This window comes from Hyla sarda, chromosome 12 (genome assembly GCF_029499605.1).
Source record: "Hyla sarda isolate aHylSar1 chromosome 12, aHylSar1.hap1, whole genome shotgun sequence".
NCBI classification, from domain to species: domain Eukaryota; kingdom Metazoa; phylum Chordata; class Amphibia; order Anura; family Hylidae; genus Hyla; species Hyla sarda.
The window spans coordinates 42,472,787-42,490,193 of NC_079200.1; the positions used below are offsets into that span (position 1 = coordinate 42,472,787).

At 43.6% G+C, this 17,407-nt stretch overlaps 1 protein-coding gene across 5 annotated transcripts in view; it reads right to left on the bottom strand.

Annotated features, from left to right (window-relative positions):
* The window catches only part of KCNH6 (potassium voltage-gated channel subfamily H member 6), a 531,028-nt gene that overhangs the window by 10,488 nt on the left and 503,133 nt on the right, over nucleotides 1-17,407 (bottom strand). For 3 of the 5 annotated variants that reach the window (XM_056548169.1, XM_056548168.1, XM_056548173.1), the window contains one exon: nucleotides 13,156-13,203. The exons of the other annotated variants lie outside the window; for them this stretch is intronic. In XM_056548169.1, coding sequence (XP_056404144.1) covers nucleotides 13,156-13,203 — 48 coding nt within the window. The remainder of the gene's footprint in view (nucleotides 1-13,155; nucleotides 13,204-17,407) is intronic. 5 annotated transcript variants of the gene reach the window in all.

Genomic DNA, 17,407 nt, shown 5'->3' on the forward strand with positions numbered 1-17,407 from the left:
AGAGCACAGAGGAGGGCTATCAGACAGGAAAGAGCAAAGAGGAGTCCTATCAGAAAGGAGGGATCACAGAGGAGTCCTATCAGACAGGAGAGAGCACAGATTAGTGCCATCAGACAGAAGAGAGCACAGAGGAGAACTATCAGACAGGAGAGAGCACAGAGGAGTCCTACCAGACAGGAGAGAGCATGGAAGAGTCCTATTAGACAGGAGAGAGCACAGAGGAGCACTCTCAGACAGGAGAGAGCACAGAGGAGTGCTAACAGACAGGAAAGAGCACAGAGGAGTGCTATCAGACAGTAGAGAGCACAGAGGAGTGCTATCAGACAGGAGAGGGCACAGAGGAGTGCTATAAGAAAGGAGAGAGAGCAAAGAGGAGTACTATCAGACAGAAGAGAGCACAGAGGAGTGCTATCAGACAGGAGAGAGCACAGAGGAGTCCTATCAGACAGGAGAGAGCATGGAAGAGTCCTATTAGACAGGAGAGAGCGCAGAGGAGGGCTCTCAGACAGGAGAGAGCACAGAGGAGTGCAATCAGACAGAAAAGAGCAAAGAGGAGTCCTTTCAGAAAGGAGGGAGCCCAGAGGAGTCCTATCAAACAGGAGAGAGCACAGAGGAGTCCTATCAGAAAGGAGGGAGCACAGATGAGTGCTATCAGACAGGAGAGAGCAAAGAGCAGTGCTATCAGACAGGAGAGAGCACAAAGGAGTGCTATGAGACAGGAGAGAGCACAGAGGAGTCCTATCAGACAGGAGAGAGCACAGAGGAGTGCTATCAGACAGGAGAGAGCACAGAGGAGTCCTATCAGACAGGAGAGAGCACAGAGGAGTCCTATCAGACAGGAGAGAGCACAGAGGAGTACTATCAGACAGGAGAGAGCACAGAGGAGTCCTATCAGACAGGAGAGAGCACAGAGGAGTCCTATCAGAGCGGAGAGACCAGAGAGGAGTCCTAGCAGACAGGAGAGAGCACAGCGGAGTCCTAGCAGAAAGGAGAGAGCACAGAGGAGTCCTATCAGACAGTAGAGAGCACAGAGGAGTCCTATTAGGCAGGAGAGAGCACAGAGGAGTCCTATCATACAGGAGAGAGCACAGAGGAGTACTATCAGACAGGAGAGAGCACAGAGGAGTGCTATCAGACAGGAGAGAGCACAGAGTGCTATCAGAGTGCTATCAGATAGGAGAGAGAGCACAGAAATATTTCAGATAGGAGAGAGAGCACGGAGGAGTACTATCAGACAGGAGAGATCATGGAAGAGTCCTATTAGACAGGAGAGAGCACAGAGGAGTGCTCTCAGACAGGAGAGAGCACAGAGGAGAACTATCAGACAGGAGAGAGCACAGAGGAGTCCTATTAGACAGGAGAGAGCATGGAAGAGTCCTATTAGACAGGAGAGAGCACAGAGGAGTGCTATTAGACAGGAGAGAGCACAGAGGAGTGCTATCAGACAGGAAAGAGCAAAGAGGAGTCCTATCAGACAGGAGAGAGCACAGAGGAGTCCTATCAGAAAGGAGGGAGCACAGAGGAGTCCTATCAGACAGGAGGGAGCACAGAGTAGTGCTATCAGACAGGAGAGAGCACAGAGGAGTGCTATCAGACAGGAGAGGGCACAGAGGAGTGCTATCAGACAGGAGAGGGCACAGAGGAGTGCTATCAGACAGGAGAGAGCCCAGAGGAGTGCTATCAGACAGTAGAGAGCACAGAGCAGTACTATCAGACAGGAGAGAGCACAGAGGAGTCCTTTCAGACAGTAGAGAGCAGAGAGGAGTACTATCAGACAGGAGAGAGTACAGAGGAGTACTATCAGACAGGAGAGAGTACAGAGGAGAACTATCAGACAGGAGAGATTACAGAGGAGTGCTTTCAGACAAGGGAGATCACAGAGGAGTGCTATCAGATAGGAGAGAGGGCACAGAGGAGTACTATCAGACAGAAGAGAGCACATAGGAGTGCTATCAGACAGGAGAGAGCACAGAGGAGTACTATCCGACAGGATAGAGCATGGAAGAGTCCTATCGGACAGGAGAGAGCACAGAGTAGTGCTATCAGACAGGAGAGAGCACAGAGGAGTACTATCAGACAGGAGAGAGCAAAGAGGAGTCCTATCAGACAGGAAAGAGCACCGAGGAGTACTATCAGACAGGAGAGAGCTCAGAGCAGTGCTATTAGACAGGAGAGAGCACAGAGGAGTGCTCTCAGACAGGAGAGAGCACAGAGGAGTGCTATCAGACAGGAGAGAGCATAGAGGAGTACTATCAGACAGGAAAGAGCAAAGAGGAGTCCTATCCGAAAGGAGGGAGCACAGAGGAGTCCTATCAGACAGGAGAGATGACAGAGTAGTGCTATCAGACAGGAGAGAGCACAGAGGAGTACTATCAGACAGGAGAGAGCACAGAGGAGTACTATCAGACAGGAGAGAGCCCAGAGGAGTGCTATCAGACAAGAGAGAGCACAGAGGAGTACTATCAGACAGGGGAGAGCACAGAGGAGTACTATCAGACAGGAGAGAGTACAGAGGAGAACTATCAAACAGAAGAGAGCACAGAGGAGTGCTATCAGACAGGAGAGAGCACAGAGGAGTACTATTAGACAGGAGAGAGCACAGAGGAGTCCAATCAGACAGGAGAGAGCACCGAGGAGTACTATCAGACAGGAGAGAGCTCAAAGCAGTGCTATTAGACAGGAGAGAGCACAGAGGAGTGCTATCAGACAAGAGAGAGCACAGAGGAGTCCTATCAGACAGGAGAGAGCACAGAGGAGTCCTATTAGGCAGGAGAGAGCACAGAGGAGTCCTATCATACAGGAGAGAGCACAGAGGAGTGCTATCAAACAGGAGAGAGCACAGAGGAGTACTATCAGACAGGAGAGAGCACAGAGGAGTGCTATCAGACAGGAGAGAGCACAGAGTGCTATCAGAGTGCTATCAGATAGGAGAGAGAGCACAGAGAGCTATCAGATAGGAGAGAGAGCACAGAGGAGTACTATCAGACAGGAGAGATCATGGAAGAGTCCTATCAGACAGGAGAGAGCACAGAGGAGTGCTCTCAGACAGGAAAGAGCACAGATGAGAACTGTCAGACAGGAGAGAGCACAGAGGAGAACTATCAGACAGGAGAGAGCATAGAGGAGTCCTATTAGACAGGAGAGAGCATGGAAGAGTCCTATTAGACAGGAGAGAGCACAGAGGAGTGCTATTAGACAGGAGAGAGCACAGAGGAGTGCTATCAGACAGGAAAGAGCAAAGAGGAGTCCTATCAGACAGGAGAGAGCACAGAGGAGTCCTATCTGAAAGGAGGGAGCACAGAGGAGTCCTATCAGACAGGAGGGAGCACAGAGTAGTGTTATCAGACAGGAGAGAGCACAGAGGAGTGCTATCAGACAGGAGAGGGCACAGAGGAGTGCTATCAGACAGGAGAGAGCACAGAGGAGTACTATCCGACAGGAGAGAGCATGGAAGAGTCCTATCGGACAGGAGAGAGCACAGAGTAGTGCTATCAGACAGGAGAGAGCACAGAGGAGTACTATCAGACAGGAGAGAGCACAGAGGAGTCCTATCAGACAGAAGAGAGCACAGAGGAGTGCTATCAGACAGGAGAGAGCACAGAGGAGTACTCTACGACAGGAGAGAGCATGGAAGAGTCCTATCGGACAGGAGAGAGCACAGAGGAGTACTATCAGACAGGAGAGAGCACAGAGGAGTACTATCAGACAGGAGAGAGCCCAGAGGAGTGCTATCAGACAGGAGAGAGCACAGAGGAGTACTATCAGACAGGAGAGAGCACAGAGGAGTCCTTTCAGACAGGGGAGAGCACAGAGGAGTACTATCAGACAGGAGAGAGTACAGAGGAGAACTATCAGACAGAAGAAAGCACAGAGGAATGCTATCAGACAGGTGAGAGCACCGAGGAGTACTATCAGACAGGAGAGAGCTCAGAGCAGTGCTATTAGACAGGGGAGAGCACAGAGGAGTGCTATCAGACAGGAGAGAGAGCACAGAGGAGTACTATCAGACAGAAGAGAGCACAGAGGAGGGCTATCCGACAGGAGAGAGCACAGATGAGTCCTATCCGACAGGAGAGAGCACAGTGAAGTACTATCAGACAGGAGAGAGCACAGAGGAGTCCTATCAGATAGGAGAGAGCATGGAAGAGTCCTATTAGACAGGAGAGAGCACAGAGGATTGCTCTCAGACAGGAGAGAGCACAGAGGAGTGCTATCAGACAAGAAAGAGCAAAGAGGAGTCCTCTCAGAAAGGAGGGAGTACAGAGGAGTCCTATCAGACAGGAGAGAGCACAGAGGAGTCCTATCAGAAAGGAGGGAGCACAGAGGAGTCGTATCAGACAGGAGAGAGCACAGAGTAGTGCTATCAGACATGAGAGAGCCCAGAGGAGTGCTTTCAGACAGTAGAGAGCACAGAGGAGTACTTTCAGACAGGAGAGATAACAGAGGAGTGCTATCAGACAGGGGAGAGCACCGAGGAGTGCTATCAGACAGGAGAGAGCACAGAGCAGTGCTTTCACACAGGAGAGAACACAGAGGAGTGCTATCAGACAGGAGGGAACACAGAGGCATTGTATCAGACAGGAGAGAGCACAGAGGAGTGCTATCAGACAGGAGAGAGCACAGAGGGGTGCTATCAGAAAGGAGAGAGCACTGAGGAGTACTATCAGACAGGAGAGAGCACAGAGGAGTGCTATAAGACAGGAGAGAGCATAGAGGAGCGCTATCAGAAAGGAGAGAGCATAGAACAGCGCTATCAGACAGGAGAGAGCACAGTGGAGTGCTATCAGACAGGAGTGAACAGAGAGGAGTCCTATCAGACAGGAGAGAGCACAGAGGAGTGCTATCAGACAGCAGAGAGCACAGAGCAATATTATCAGACAGGAGAGGGCACACATGAGTGCTATCAGACAGGAGAGACCACAGAGGAGTACTATCAGACAGGACATAGTACAGAGATTACTATCAGACAGGAGAGAGCACGGAAGAGTCCTATTAGACAGGAGAGAGTACAAAGGAGTGCTCTCAGACAGGAGAGAGCAAAGAGGAGTACTGTCAGACAGTAGAGAGTATAGAGGAGTACTTTCAGACAGCAGAGAGCATAGAGGAGTGCTATCTGACAGGAGAGAGCACAGCGGAGTGCTAACAGACTGGAGAGAGCACAGAGGAGTGCTCTCAGACAGGAGAGAGCACAGAGGAGTGCTATCAGACAGGAGAGAGCACAGAGTAGTGCTATCAGACATGAGAGAGCCCAGAGGAGTGCTATCAGACAGTAGAGAGCACAGAGGAGTACTTTCAGACAGGAGAGATAACAGAGGAGTGCTATCAGACAGGGGAGAGCACCGAGGAGTATTTTCAGACAGGAGAGAGCACAGAGGAGTCCTATCAGACAGGAGAGAGCACAGAGGAGTGCTATCAGACAGGAGAGAACACAGAGGAGTGCTATTAGACAGGAGAGAGCACAGAGGAGTCCTATCAGACAGGAGAGAGCACAGAGGAGTGCTATCAGACAGGAGAGAACACAGAGGAGTCCTATTAGACAGGAGAGAGCACACAGGAGTACTATCAGACAGGAGAGAGCACAGAGGAGTACTATCAGACAGTAGAGAGCAAAGAGGAGTACTATCAGACAGGAGAGAGGACAGAAGAGTACTATCAGACAGGAGAGAGCACAGAGGAGTGCTAGCCCACTCTCACTTACTGGACTTTGTCCATGCCTGTACTTCAGCTTGAACAAGACCATGATTTTATAAGCCATGAATTCTATAGATGCTGCACAGAACTGTAGCAAGATGGTGTGGACGGAATTGAATGGAAATGTAAAAGGCAATGAGATGAAGATTAGATGAATGGAAGGAAACTAAAGAAGTACTGTGAAGATATAAAGAATTAGATGTGTGAAAGATGAGGTGGACATGGGATGAAAAATTTGGGCTTTGTCTATGACTCATAACAAATGTATTGGTCTTTGAAGGCTGTTTTAGCACAGTTATTAGGACCCACAAAAAACCATGAAGGCGTCTTGTCTTTTGGTGATATGTTGCTTGGATCTGTAAAAAACAAACGGAAAAAATGCATTGACCGATGACATGGATCTATGTACTGGGAGAAGCTTGACAGCAAGCATCTGCTCACCAATATTGTATCACATAACCTGTGCAGTATCAATAGTATAATATCCATGATCTACAGCCATTGTGATTTGAGCTGAGCAAATTTTTTGAAAAATTCGATTTGGCCGATTCGCCGAATTTTATGGGAAAATTCGGTTTGGTCCGAATTTGTTTGCGGCGTATCGCTATTAAAAATGGCTATTTCTGGGTTACAGAGAACCTCAATAGGGGTGGGGAACACTTTGCCTTGTCGTAACACTCATAGGGAGTGGGCTGTATTAGTGACATAATACTGTTATTCCGTATGACATGCAGATTACAGATTGCAGATTAATAGAATCACTGCTGCACAGCGTCTGGATGTGGCAGCAGGGAGACCATCTGGCATCACAATTGAAGAGATTAAAGAGGTTTTTAATGTAATTTTTCTTTAATTTAATTTGAATTTATTTAAACTTTTCAAAATCCTATTTTGAGGACCCATTCTGGTTAGCATCAAGCTGGTGGTCCGCCGTGAGGCAAGCTACCACCTGTTCCAGCCCCTGCCTCTCAGTGACTCCCGTCCCCCCCAGTTATGGTTCATTGTTACCGCTCCAACCTATCTCAGTGGAGTCTTGTGGTAATTCCACAGGTAATATATGATTTCGACAACCAGAGGACCTCAGTCTTGAAAAGATTACATCAATTTTATGGTGGCACAATGACACAGCCTGGAGGTGGCAGCAGCATTAAGAGGCTATAATGTGGCAGAATGACATAGCCTGGAATTGGCGGCATCATGAGGAGCCCATATAGTGGCAGAATGACCAAGCCTGGAGGTGGCAGCAGCCTGACAAGACCATAGGGCCTCACAATTGAAAAGATTAAATACATATTTTAAATTTTAAATTGAAGATTTTAAATAGATTAACATAAAAAAATGTATGTAATGTGCCAGCAGCATGAGGAGACCACATGGCGGCACAATGACCAAGCCTGGAGGAGGCAGCAGCCTGACAAGACCATAGGGCCTCACAATTGAAAAGATTTCATATATATATTTTAAATTTTAAATTGAAGATTTTAAATAGATTAGCATAACATTTTTTATGTAATGTGCCAGCAGCATGAGGAGACCACTTGGCGGCACAATGACACAGCCTGGAGGGGGCACCAGCATGAGGAGACCCAAATGTGGTAGAATGACCAAGCCTGGATGTGGCAGCAGCAAGAGAAGACCATATGGTGACAGAATGACACAGCCTGGAGGTAGCTGCAACCTGACGAGACCATAGGGCCTCATAATTGCAAAGATTAAAGATATTTTTTTTTAATTGCATGTGGCCATGTTAACATCCTCCGGATACTTGATGAAAAACTGCCACACCGCAGAGTAGCTGATTTTCCACCCAACAGTCCGCACTGACTGACTGTTACTGCCGCCGACTCCAGGGACCCCTGTTCAACTACCTCCCTGGCTGCCGCGAAGCAGGTGGTTTACCCCGGGCACGTTTGGCTCCAGAATTTCCACTTCTGCCACCATGCTGACTGCCAACCATGCTACCACCTTGCTGGCTCAGATGCTCCCTCACGGGCAACCTGCAACCCTCTTCTCCTGATGATGATGAAGCCCCTTCTGCACCTGGCTCCAAAGTACGATCGGCTTCATCATCATCGAGTTGTGTCTGCATGTCACTGATATCCTCCTCAGGTTCCTCAACAGTGTCTGCTTCAGGAGCCTGAACGCTCGCAACACCACCTCCCATGCCACTCTCCTCCTCACTACCTGCCCACCTAGAGGAGGAAGCTGCGGATGTCTCCTCCACTTCTTGGCTGGGCAGTAGCTGCTGATTGTCCTCTAGTAGATCGTCCTCACTAAATAGTGGAGCTGAACACACAGCATACGATACTTCTTTGGGGGAAGGAACAGCTTAGGACAGAGGCAATGGGAGGATAGGGACTGCTCCTGGGCCATGCCAACTGAGGGTTGTGTCTGAGGAGCCCACTGACTGTTGACGGGGTGGTGTCATATGTCACTTGTGATAAAGTGGATGACAGAGTTAATCTTATCGATAACGGCAGATGGGTTGCTGGTCGAGACACGACCACTAGCTGATAGCGGGAGCTCAGGTCTCTTGCTACGACTTCTACTGCCACTCACCCCTAGTCTACTGCGACCTCTGCCTGCGCCTGATGAATTTAGGCCTCTGCCACTCCTCTGTGCACGTCCTCGCACTTCTCTGCCTGACATAATTAGTGCGAATATGAGGGGAGTACAATACGCTCTACTACACTTAAAACAGTATTTGTCTAAAACAGCATCAGGTGTGTACTTTTGGCTGGCCTTTCACAGTAAGTAGGCCCTTTAGACAGGAACAAAATGTTACACCATGTAGATGTACGTACGTGATATGCACTTATGAGGGGAGTACAATACACTCCACTAAACTTAAAACAGTATGGTCCACATTTATCATTGCAGTGCAAGTGAAGCATTTTTTTTACACCTTTTTTTGTGTGCTGATAATGTGTAGGAACACCAAATTTATTAAAAGGTAAAAGAGCTTTGATAAATTTTGTGCAGGTCCACATTTTCTGAAATTTCTGTGTACACATACACCAAAAAGCTACACCATGTCTGGGCTGGTGTAGTTTTAGAGAATTTTCAGTGGCTTTGCGCCTTTTTTTGCTCCTTTTTACAAAAAGGGGCAATGATAAATCCCTTCCATATCATGTCTATTGCCAAAATCTGTGGATTGCAACTCAAAATCAATGGATTGCAACTCAAAATCAGCAGAAATGTGTAAACAAAAAGGGGCAAAAAAAGGCACAAAAAACCCTGCTTGCGCCTTTTTTGCCCCTTTTTTAGACACAAAAAACTGTCTAAAGACAATGATAAATGTAGGCCTATGTGTCTAGAACAGCAGCAGGTGTGTACTTTTGGCTGGGCTTTAACAGTAAGTAGGCCCTTAAGACTTTAACAGGAACAAAATGGTACACCACGTAGATGTAGGTACGTGGTATGCATTTATGAGGGGAGTACAATACGCTTCACTACACTTAAAACAGTATTTGTCTACAACACCAGCAGGTGTGTACTTTTGGCTGGCCTTTCACAGTAAGTAGGCCCTTAAGACTTTAACAGGAACAAAATCGTACACCACCTATGTACGCACAGGTTGCACTTTATGTTTTTCTGTGCAACAAACACTGCTCTCTGTCCCTCTCTCTCTGCAATAGAACGCTGAAGTGACTGGCCGCAAGATGACTGCCGATTATACAGAGCTGTGACATCACAGGGGTGTCTGGCTGCTGATAGGCTGCATGCTGCATGTGATTCAGGGTCATCCTGTCTACCCGTGTTCCCACCTTCCCAGAGTTCCTTGCCCCATGTCCTGACATGTGGAGCCACCATCTTTGATGCCCTGGAGCCTGGACTGCACTAAATGTATTTTAATGAAGTGATTCGTGCGATCGAATCGTGGCGATATTTGGATTAGTTGCAAAGCAAATTTTTCATGAAATTCGTAACGAATTCGGATTCATCAGATTCGATTCGCTCATTCCTAATTGTGATGTTTATATTTAATTACTGGGGTGTTTCCCTACTGATTTGATAATATGTATAAATGATAATAAGGCCCTTAGGCCTATGTAAAGCCCACTACATTGTCAGATGTTGTACTGCTGAGTTCACATCATCATCATATGGCTCATTCATTTATAATGGAAGCTGGCTGATGATGAACAGACCTGTACGTCTTTGTGACTGACTCAATTTTTCAGCAGGATATTAAACCTGATGGCTGAGAAAATGGGAATTCATCCTGTTCTGTTAACACACTACTTGCTGAGCCAATTCCTTTAAGGCTTCCTATTGACTTTAGAAATTTGTAGTTTAAAACAGGTAAACAGATGCTGCTTACATACTAGTTTACTCCTGAACATGGTTTGACACATAGACCAGTTATTGGGGCCATGTCCAAACCTAAATGCACAAATCAAAACCCAAAAAAGACTGAAATGCCACAATGGATGCACACCCATCTTGTCTGATGTTGTTTCCAAACCTAAATGCAGCCACTTGAGCGTTTTAAATGGTGTAATATCCATGACCTACAGCCACAGTGATATATATAGATTTCCTTTAGTGGTTTGTTTACCTAACAATTTGGTAATATGTATAAACCCTTTTAAGATCCCAAAGGCCATGTAAGGCCCACTACCTTGTCAGATGGTATGCTGAGCTCCAAGACATTAGTGCAGATGTATCTGCATCACTATATGGATATTGAAGGATCTGAAGTCTAACACTGTATTCTTGTATCAGTGTCGATGAGGATAAATGTGGGCCTTTTACCATAACACCACAATCAAGCAGGACCTTTGTCTAGACAGTGATATAAATATGTTTATAATGCCCCATTATTCTGTATATGGGTTCTAAATCCAGATATACATGTATTTTTGATAAGGGCTCAGTAACTGTAGTAACTTTGGCTAGAGCAAGGATAGGTGGTGTATTTTGGAGTCAGAAGGGGGTAGGTTTGCAACAGGTAATGTACTGTGAACATATTGGTTGGCAATGTACTGGAAACAATGAAATAAAAAAATGTTCTTAGGACAGTGAAGCTGATTTTGTACTTAAGACATCGTGGCTGGCAATGGTTTGGGCACAATAGAGGGGGCCATGTGTTGGGCCGATTGTACTGAAACTGCTGTGAGGGATCTGTGGCTGGCAAAATATGGGGTAATTATGGATGGACATGCTATGGGAATACTGTAGTTGGTGCTTAATTGTGATTTTTGTGGTTCTGTTGCCATACTGGGGGCATTGTGGTTGGAGTATTTATGAGGATATGGTAGTTTTATAGGGGAATCTAAAGCTAGAAATGTTCTGGGCACACTGTGGCTGAAAATGTTATATGGTACTGTTCTTGGCTATGTTATGGGAGGACTTTGGCTATTTTATGGAGGCACTGACAATACCCTTGGGGGTTCCTGATTAAAGGTTTTTTTTATTAAGAAGTGTCTGGGTTGGGAACATTAAGTACACTGAATTATAGCAGTTTAAAAAATTCAACACAGAAACAATAGTAAAAGTTTGCATGAATCTGCACATCTAACTATTCTTTACTAGCAGAAAATACATCTAACACATCACATGACAATATTGATTAGTCAGCACTAATTTACTCTGACCATACAATCAGCGATTGTCACTTGGATTCATAGGGCAGTGGGTGTATTTTTTTGTGTTATTAATCTACTTTCAATGGCATCTACTAATGCCCGCTGCACCTAAGTCTATAGTGACTGTTCTCTAATGATGCTAATTTATCCCACCGCTAACCCTAATCATTTGGGTCTTCTGCAGAGGAAGGAATATCCTTACATTGCCAGCCATGGTCGATAAAATAGTAGAATCATTGACATCCAATGGAATAATTGCTGTGTGTACAACTCTGAGTACAATAATCGCCATCATCATTGGACCCTTCATAATCATAGGCCCAGATTTACTTAAGAAGGCCACTTTGCACGTTGATCGTTAGCTATTCTGCAGGGTCAGTACTCTGCTCCTAATTTACTAGAAAGATCAGGTCTCTAAATTAGGCACATCTATGGCTGCCTGTGCGCCTCAGAGTAAAATCTATGCTGGCGCACTTTGTTGATAAGTTCCATTCATAGAGTTTAAGCCCAGCCTTAAGATATTTTAGATGTCATATCTCAGTCTACATGAAAACTTACTGACAAAGCTATCTATAGACAGACAATCATATATGAGATAGATTCATAGAGAAATAGGAGATAGATGGATAGATACATAGGTAGATGTTAGAACGAAAGATAGATATATATACTGAGAGATATACACATACATGGACGGACAGATAAGTAAAAAATTTAATTAGATAGATAGATATATAGATAGATATGAGATAGATGGATAGATAGATATGAGATAAATAGATATGAGATAGATAGATAGAGATAAATAAATATGAGATAAATAGATAGATATGAGATAGATAGATTAGATAGATAGATAGATATACACATACATGGATGGATAGATATATACATAGATAAGTAAATGAATAAATTAGATAGATACATATGAGATAGATAGATATGAGATAGATATGAGATAAATAAACAGATAAATAGATATTAGATAGATACATAGATATGAAATAGATAGATATGATATAGATAAATAGATATATATGAAATAGATAGATATGAGATAGATAGATATGAGATAGATAGATATGAGAGATAAATATGAGACAGATAAATAGATAGATAAATATGAGAAAGATAGATATGAGATAGATAGATATGAGAGATAAATATGAGACCGATAAATAGATAGATAGATATGAGATAGATAGATAGATATGAGATAGATAGATATGCGATAGATAAATAAATAAATAGATATCAGAGAGATAGATATGAAATTGATTGGTATGAGATCAATGATAGATAGGAGATAGATGTGAGGTAAATAGACAGATACATTTACATTTTTCCTATTGTGTTTCACTAACAGACTGATATCTGATCTGTATAAGGTCAATTTGCTCTATAATCCTTATATGATTTGCAGATACCAAGTCTTTGCAGCATCATTGGTTTTTTATTGCTAGTCAATAACATATACCCTCTACTTACTACATTTTCCGAAGTGTTGACATTTCCTATTTTCCATTGTTCTTCCATTTTCTAACCAGAGCCGTACATTGCCTCCCAATCTGCTGATCAGACAGAGAGGACTGGCCTTTCCCTGGTAAATGTTGTATCTAATGGTGTTTGTCATACACTTTGAGGGTTATCTCTGGCGATCTCATCTATGTGTCTTTTAAATGATTAAGTAAGTCATTGTCAGTGCATGTTATGTCATGGACGGCCTGCAGCTGTGGAGTGACCTAGCTGAAATGCTCTGTGTAGAATCTCTCTGTCCGTAAGTCCCCACTCCTGGGCCATCACATGAGATGCACCGCAGTTCCATGCTACCAGCGGATTAACATGGAGCAGGAAGGAAAATGTATGCCCTTGCCTGGCAGATGATCTTTGCTTGAGATCCAGCCGCTGGATGAATATTAGCCTTTCAAAAGGGAAGAGAAACCATGAGGCCCTGGCAGAGTACAATATCCAACACCATCCCAATATAATCCTAGGCAAACTGTATGGATTCAATGAACACAGGAATCCTGTAAAGACAAGATCACAACACACACACGCACACACAGAGGATCCCTACCACACTCACACCTGCTAAAATACCAAAATCTAGAAAAAGTCAAGTTACCAAGAGTTCTGTTCAGCTGTTTGGTAGAGCTCTATTACATACTGCCATGTGTAATGGGCCGAGTCATGCTTGATCGATGGCTCATCGAATCTTTTAAGCTAGAAAAAAACATTGTTTGCTAGCCGCACATCTCCCATGTACTCCCGTGTACTAAGAGATCTGCAACTTACAATGGTGGAAGTGAAGGGTTAAACAATAGTAGAGCCATATGAAAGGCTTCTTAAAAGTGTGCCGATCTGATAGATCAATGCCCGTATGATGCATGGGTCTCCACGATACCACTCTTAGGGTTCACACCACGATTTTGCTATACGGTTTCATAAAAAAAACGTATGCAACCGTACAGAAAACCGTGCCCATAGACTTCCCATTCAAAACCGTATGCACCATAATGTATATGGTTGTCTCCGTTTTTCAAACCATACGGTTTTTTACTTTTTTTCTCTGGACAGAAAACTGGGGCCTATGACGGTTTTTGGTCCAGGTGAAAAACCGTATTAAACCGTATACTTTTTTTTAAACATGGGAGTCAATGGGAACTGTACAGAACCGTATGTGCGTACGGTTCCATCCAGTTTTCACCATACGGTTTTTGACTTTCCACAGCTTTTTTTCTTGGAATTTCAATAAAACAAGTGAAACTGTATTCATAATGGAGTGAAAAGTTCAAAACGTATAAGTTTTTTTTCTTAAAAAACGGATGCAACCGGATATAATTTTTCATACAGTATATGGTTTTCAACCGTATACAGATAAAAATTTGTACACACGTTTTGATGCAGTTTTTGAGGAATCCGTTTTTTTAATCAAAAACCTGATACAAAACTGTATTGCAAAAATGTGGTGTAAACCCAGCCTTAGTCATATCTATTTTGAAGAATGTTAGTTATCACAGCAGTATCTGAAGGATTTGTCACCCATCCTTCCCAGATTTCTGAATGACAAATCTATTATGTTATGGACTTATACATCTCTTCCAACTAAGCTGCTACAAAATAGGCTGTTACATACACTAAAAAAGCTAGGTGACAACTCTTTCTCCAAAAAAAAAAAAAGAGGAAGCAGCAGCTGAAGAGCCTCTAGTAACTTGACCAAATAAATATTTATAAAATTATTTTTCAATATCGTCTACTTAAAAAAGTTTTTTTTTTTTTGCATGATGTTATAGAGACATGGCAGGAGATGATATCAGTGGGGTCCTGATGCTGAGACCACCATCAATTGATAGAACAAAGGGGCCTGAATCATCCTTTTAAGAGCCGTGCCCTTTAGGCTCCTGTCAGCTGTGCTCAGCATCACTGGCGAGTGAATGTCAGGACAGTACTGCTGCCGAGTGAACCCGATGGGCCCTACAGGGGTACAGTACTTACAAGACCGCTTTAGGCTCCTTTGTTCTAGCAATCAATGAAAGTCCCAGTATTTTGTCCCCCCCCCACAGATACTGTCTCCTTATATGATCCTATGAAATGTCATGAGGATAAGAAATTATACTCCAAGGTGCACATATAATTTAAGGTCAATTTTTTTTTTCCTGCACAAACAATATTTCATATTCCCTGCTGAAACAAACATAAAAGTGACACTCACCTCTCTGGCACAAAAGAAAACACAATAATGGTTATCCATTAATATGCTTAAAACATGTAAATACATTCCCCATAGATAATATCCGCATGCAGACAAAACCCCAAAGACAACACTAGATACAACATCTACACGGGAGCACAAGGGCTATAAACTAACATAAGTACTACACACAGACAGGATTCCTGAAGATGTGATGATATTGTCCATGACTGCGGGATGTTGAGATGTCACCTCCAGTCGAATATCTGTATGGTCAGCGCTGACAGGGTTAGCTGCAATGCTCTCAGTCTTGCATTAGATCAGTGGTCTCCAATATGCGGACCTACAGATGTTGCAAAACTACAACTCCCAGCATGCCCGGACAGCCGTTGGCTGTCCGGGCATGCTGGGAGTTGTAGTTTTGCAACATCTGGAGGTCCGCAGGTTGAAGACCACTGCATTAGATGAATGGTCTCCAGTCTGTGAAACTACAACTCCCAGCAGGCCCTCGGAGCCACTTGCTATAGTTTCATAACAGCTGGAGAGCCACACAGACCACTGCCAGATACTGTACCCAGCTGATTATTAATTTATAGATCTTTGGTGCCCAATTATGGCAAAAAAAACCCTAAGCTTTAGCTTATTGCTAAATATCTGGACGGTCATGGTGATGGTAACTTTCTTAAAAGATAGAGTGGCCTGTAGAGAGGTTATCCCCTGCACCACTTGGGCATCCTGATCTTGGACTTTTGAGAACCTGATGGTGGAAAAAGTCTGAAAATGCAGGTTATGAGCTTGCTACTTACATAGAAAACCACTCCATAGGGTTATTCCTTCTAAAAATGTGTTTATTTATGAATTCTGAATACATCCACATTCTATTCATTTTAGGGTACAAAAAAATACCTCTTTAAAACATATTTACAACCACAAAAAAAAAAAACAACTGAGAAATGGGTTTGACGCATTTCAGTAATCCTGGTTTATGAATAAGGCTTTGCTGAAATGCGTCAAACCCATTTTTCTATCTGTCTTTGTGGATATAAATGTTTTGTTTAATTGTTGTCTACCTCCACATGTTTGAGAACAATTGTGTATAATCTTTCACTATCCCCAACATGTTTACAGTGGTATAAAAGCTCCAACCAGAGGAACAAGCTCCCAGAAAACTTCTTCTTTATTAAAGAAATTTAAAGGGGTATTCCAGGAAAAACCTTTTTTTTTTATATATCAACTGGCTCCAGAAAGTTAAACAGATTTGTAAATTACCTCTATTAAAAAATCTTAATCCTTTCCATAATTATCAGCTGCTGAAGTTGAGTTGTTGTTTTCTGTCTGGCCATAGTGCTCTCTGTTGACATCTCTGCTTGTCTCGGGAACTGCACAGAGTAGAAGAGGTTTGCTATGGGGATTTGCTTCTAAACTGGGCGGTTCCCAAGACACGTGTCATCAGAGAGCATTTAGACGGAAAAGAACAACTCAACTTCAGCAGCTCATAAGTACTGAAAGGATTAAGATTTTTTAATAAAAGTAATTTATAAATCTGTTGAACTTTCTGGAGCCAGTTGATTTAAAAAAAATGCTTTTTCCCTGGATAACAACTTTAAAACATATTTGCATCCACAAAAAAAAGAGAAATGGGTTTGACGCATTTCAGTAATCCTGGTTTATGAATAAGGCTTTGATGAAACACGTCAAAAACCCATTTTTCTATCTGTCTTTGTGGGTATAAATATGTTTAGAATTTCTTTTATAAAGAAGAAGTTTTCTGGGAGCTTGTCCCTTTGGTCCGTTGTTCTCTTGCTGCTGAATGGTTTGGATCTGTGCTCTGGATCGACTGTGGGTGAGAGCTGGTTGCATTTACTTTGTGCTTAAAGGTCAGATCAAAGCTGCTGTTAGCTCACTGATTTATTTGTACCTGTCAACCAGGGCTCAAGTCCTGCAGGAACTCATGGGAACGGAGTTGCTGCACCTTTTCCACAGCAGGAACGCAGTTCCGATTAGTAGGAGTCCTGCAGGACACGCCCTTAAAGAGGTACTCCGTTTCTAGACATCTTATCCCCTATCCTTTGGATAGGGTATAAGATGTCTTGTACTCCTTTAAGTGGAAATCTTGGGTGAGTTCCCACACTTTCTTTCCCAGGACTTGACCCCTGCTGTCAACCATGATATTTTTTTTTATGGATAACAAAAAAAGTAGCTTTGTATGGTCATATAGGTCTATTTTTCACTTTTTCATTACTTTGTTAGAACCTTAGAATCTTGCAAACAGCATTACATCTAAGCTTTCTGAACCTCTGTGACTGTGGAAGGAAGATCAGAGTGGTGTTAGGCTGTGTACACACCGGAGAAATTCCATGTGAATTTCTACATAGAACCAGTGGTGTCATTTATACAGCATTGATTTTTCCAGTATACTGAAGATTTCTTGGCG